The sequence below is a fragment of the Salvelinus sp. IW2-2015 genome, linkage group LG16, assembly GCF_002910315.2.
Source record: "Salvelinus sp. IW2-2015 linkage group LG16, ASM291031v2, whole genome shotgun sequence".
In the NCBI taxonomy this organism is placed as follows: Eukaryota; Metazoa; Chordata; class Actinopteri; order Salmoniformes; family Salmonidae; genus Salvelinus; species Salvelinus sp. IW2-2015.
Window position 1 is genome coordinate 40,776,566 of NC_036856.1, and position 4,545 is coordinate 40,781,110.

General features: G+C 44.7%; 1 protein-coding gene and 1 pseudogene across 1 annotated transcript; both read right to left on the reverse strand.

The window, feature by feature from the left end:
* LOC111975343 (anoctamin-8-like) overlaps positions 1-4,205 on the reverse strand; it is a 24,517-nt pseudogene extending 20,312 nt beyond the window's left edge.
* Positions 7-1,424, reverse strand: LOC139028982 (anoctamin-8-like). The gene is made up of 4 exons (XM_070447703.1): positions 1,418-1,424; positions 1,012-1,176; positions 560-687; positions 7-162 (listed from the first exon to the last, which is right to left on the reverse strand). Exons 1-4 carry the CDS (start codon positions 1,422-1,424, stop codon positions 73-75), a joined length of 390 nt encoding a protein of 129 aa, XP_070303804.1. The 3' UTR covers positions 7-72.
* Positions 4,206-4,545: the final 340 nt, after the last annotated feature.

Below are 4,545 nucleotides of genomic sequence, written 5' to 3' on the forward strand. Positions count from 1 at the left end.
GACTCGTCTGAGGAGAGAGAATACACAGCAGATATCACGACTCGTCTGAGGAGAGAGAATACACAGCAGATATCACGACTCGTCTGAGGAGAGAGGAGAATACACAGCAGATATCACGACTCGTCTGAGGAGAGAGACTACACAGCAGATATCACGACTCGTCTGAGGAAAGAGGAGAATACACAGGTGGTCCTTCTATTCTATGAAAAGACATGAGATCATCATATCTGAGGAACCTTAGAAACACTGTTGCTACATTTTCAAACGTCAACACAGTTCAATATCTCCCCGTGAGCCAGTAGATAAAGGCTAACGTTGTTAAAGAAGGGAATACACTGTACTTCAGAGCAGATTGGAGTGTATCACAGTGAGTATGTCTCTGTGTATCTGTACTAAATGAGATACAAACAGTGCATTTGAAAAGTAAGCTGTAGGTAAGTAAGCAGTGTCTTGACCCCCAGGGCAGGAGCCTATCTCCTGTTTCTGTAGCGTGAGGCAGCGTGATGTACGAGTACACCCCCTGGATAGGACACTTGAAAAGGTCCAGTGTAAAAGTCACCTGGTCAGACTCGGTGAGAACCCAGAGCACGAAGCCGATGACAGCAGGATACAGCATAGACGTGGTGTAGAACCCCAGCCAGGCGAAGTACATGGCTATCTTCACCCCAAAGTAGTCACGAATATCATCTAGATAAACCACAGAGCGAGACAGACTGTTAGATTCACCACAGAGCGAGAGAGACCGTTAGATTCACCACAGAGGGAGAGAGACTGTTAGATTCACCACATAGGGAGACAGACTGTTAGATTCACCACAGAGGGAGACAGACTGTTAGATTCACCACAGAGGGAGACAGACTGTTAGATTCACCACAGAGGGAGACAGACTGTTAGATTCACCACAGAGGGAGAGAGACCGTTAGATTCACCACAGAGGGAGACAGACCGTTATATACACCACAGAGGCGTGTGTGTGTGTGCGTGTTTGTGTGCGTGTTTGTGTGTACTGACCTAGTGGCTGTTTCTCACACACGGCCTGCACCCAGGACTTCATCAGCTGACTGAGGATCCTCTGCTCATGGAGAGGAAACACCTGCTGGATCACACCCCGCCCACTGAGCTCTGGGACTGGAGGAACACACAGGTAAACATTAACCCCGCCCACTATGGGCAATCCTACATACAGGACGCAGTTCAACAGTTTGGACCCAACTACTTCATTCAAGGTTTTTCTTATTTTTTACTCAATTTTTCTACAATGCAGAACCAAATAGTGACGACATCACCAACTTTGGAAATAACACATATGGAATCAATGTCGTACCCAAAAAAGTGTTAAACAAATCAAAATATATTCTATATTTGAGCTTCTTCAAAGTAGCCACACTTTTGCCTTGATGACAGCTTGCACACTCACTTGGCATTCTCTCAACCAGCTTTCAATGAGGTAGTCATCTGGAATGCATTTCCATGAATTGGTGGGACTTTGTAAAAGTTAATTTGGTGGAATTTCTTTCCTTCGTAATGCATTTGAACCAATCAGTTGTTTTGTGACAAGGTAGGGGTGGTCACAGTATCAGAAGATAGCCCTATTTGGTAAAAGACCAAGTCCATAACTATGGCAAGAACAGCTTCAAATAATCAAAGAGAAACAAGAAAACAGTCCATCATTAATTTAAGACATGAAGGTCAGTCAATACGGAAAATGTCAAGAAGTTTTGCCAGTTTCTTCAAGTGCCAGTCGCCAAAAACCATTCACAGTGCTATGATGAAACTGGCTCTCATGAGGACCGCCACAGAAAGGAAGACCTAGATTACCTCTGCTGCAGAGGATAAAGTTTCTTAGAGGTTAACTGCACTCAAGAAATCATGCAGCCCAAATAAATCTTCACAGAGTTCAAGTAACAACACATCTCACACAACTGTACACGAGGAGACTGCGTGAATTTAGGCCTTCATGGTTGAATTGCTTGCAAAACGAAACCACTACTAAAGGAAACCGATAAAAATAATGAGGACTAACTGGGCCAAGAAACACGAGCAATGAAATCAAGTCCCATTTGGTCTGATGAGTCTAAATTTGAAGATTTTTGGTTCCAACAACCGTGTCTTTGTGAGACGCAGAGTAGGTGAATGGATTGATCTCTCGCATTTGTGGTTGCCACCGTGAAGCCTTGGAGGGAGGAGGTGTGAAGGTGTTGGGGGTGCTTTTGCTGGTGACACTGTCAGTGATTTATTAGAATGCAAGGCACACTTAACCAGCATGGCTTCCGTAGCATTCTGAGCGATACGCCATCCCATCTGGTTAGCGTTAGTGGGACTATCCTCGTTGTCAACAGGACAATGACCCAAAACCAGCCCTCAGGCTGTGTAAGCCTACTTTGACCAATAAGGAAAGTGTGAAGTGCTCCATCAGATGACCTGGCTCCACAATCACCCGATCTCGAACCCAATTCAGAATGGTTTGGATGAGTTGGACGTAGAGTGAAGGAAAAAGCAGTCACAAGAGCGCTCAGCATATGTGGGAACTCCTTCAAGACTGGTTTGGAAAAAAAGCATTCCTCATGAAGCTGGTTGAGAGAATTGTGCAAAGCTGTGTGCAAAGCTGTCACAAGGCAGGGTTGCTCGCTTACTTTAAAGAAATCCTAAACTCTAAAATATATTTTGATTTGTTAACACTTTTTTGGTCCGTATGTGTTATTTCCATGGTTTTTGATGTCTTCACTATATTCTACAATTTTGACTGGTACTGTATATGGCTTCAAATATTATTATCTAACTATTCTGTATTACGTGGCTCCCATACAGCTATAGAATGCAACTGAACACAGAACCACATCCATCCTAAGGGAATGATGTTTATCTGGACGATTCATAATCAAAAGAAATGTACAGTTTGAAGTCGGAAGTTTTACCATACACCTTAGACAAACTAACATTTAAAACGTCAGTTTTTTCACAATTCTGGACATTTAATCCTAGTAACCACTTTAAGAATGTGAAATTTCAGAATAATAGTAGCCGAGAATGATTTATTTAAGCTTTTTTATTTCTTTCATCACATTCCCAGTGGGTCAGACGTTTCCAATACACTCAATAAGTATTTGTAGCAATTGGGCTTTAATTGTTTAACTTGGGTCAAACGTTCAGGGTAGCCTTCCACAAGCTTCCCACAATAAGTTGGGTGAATTTTGGCCCATTCCTCCTGACGGACCTGGTGTAAAGCTGAGTCAGGTTTGTAGGCCTTCCTCGCTCAAGCAACACGCTTTTTCAGTTCTGGCCCACATAGTTTCTATAGGAGAGGTCAGGGGCTTTGGTGATGGCCACTCCAATACCTTGAACTTTGTTGTCCTTAAAGCCATTTTGGCCACAAACGTTTGGAAGTAAGCCTGGGGTCATTTCCCAATTTGGAAGACCCCATTTGCGACCAAGCTTTACTTCCTGACTGATGTCTTGAGATGTTTCTTCAATTAATATCCAACAATAATTTTCCTCCCTCATGGAATGCCATCTTTTTTGTGAAGTGCACCAGTCCATCCTGCAGCAAAGCACCCCACAACATGAATGCCTGCCCCCCGTGCTTTCAGGTTTGTATGGTGTTCTTCGGCTTGCAAGCCTCCCCTTTTTTTCCTCCAAACATAACGTGGTCATTATGGCGAAACAGTTCTATTTTTGTTTTCATCAGACCAGAGGACAATTTTCTCGCAAAAAGTAACAATCTTTGTCCCCCAGTTGCAACCGTAGTCTGGCTTTTTTATGGGGGTTTGGACCAGTGGCTTTTCTGACCCACTGGAATTGTGATACAGTGAATTATAAGTGAAATCATCTGTCTATTACAATTGTTGGAAAAATGACTTGTGTCATGCACAAAGTAGTATGTCCTAACCGACTTTTGCCAAAACTATAGTTTGTTTAACAAGAAATTTGTGGAGTGGTTTGAAAAACGAGTTTTAAGACTCCACCCTAAGTGTCATGTAACACTTCCGACTTCAACTGTACATTTCTCAGTAAGGAAGTTTTGACAGTGTTTAACTGAAGCTGTTGATCATTCAGTGACCTGCAGTTCGAAGCAGAGGAGCATTGGCCAGGAACCACAAAGCAAGAGACACAGGATGCAGATGGGCAGGCTGACCAGCCACCTGAAACCCTCCTCCTCCATGGTGGGTAGTAAACTCCTCAACAGCCTGTTATGGGGCTGCACACCGCTTCACCCTGCAGAGGGGGGGGAGAAAGAGGAGAGAGAGGGTGTAGGGAGGGAGGAGAGGTTGAAAGGGGATGGAAAGAGGTTGGAGGAGATGGTTGGAGGGAAGCGAGAGGTGGAGGGAGGGAGAGGTGGAGAGAGATGGAGAGGAGGTGGAGGGAGGGAGGAGAGAGGTGGAGGGAGGGAGGCGAGAGACGGAGGGAGGGAGAAGAGGTGGAAGAGAGATGGAGAGAGGTTGGATGGGAGAGAGGTTGAAGAGATGAGGGAGGGAGGGAGAAGGTGGAGGAGGAGAGAGGTGGGCGGTAGATGGTAAGGAGGTGGAGGGAGGGATGTGATGAGAGGGA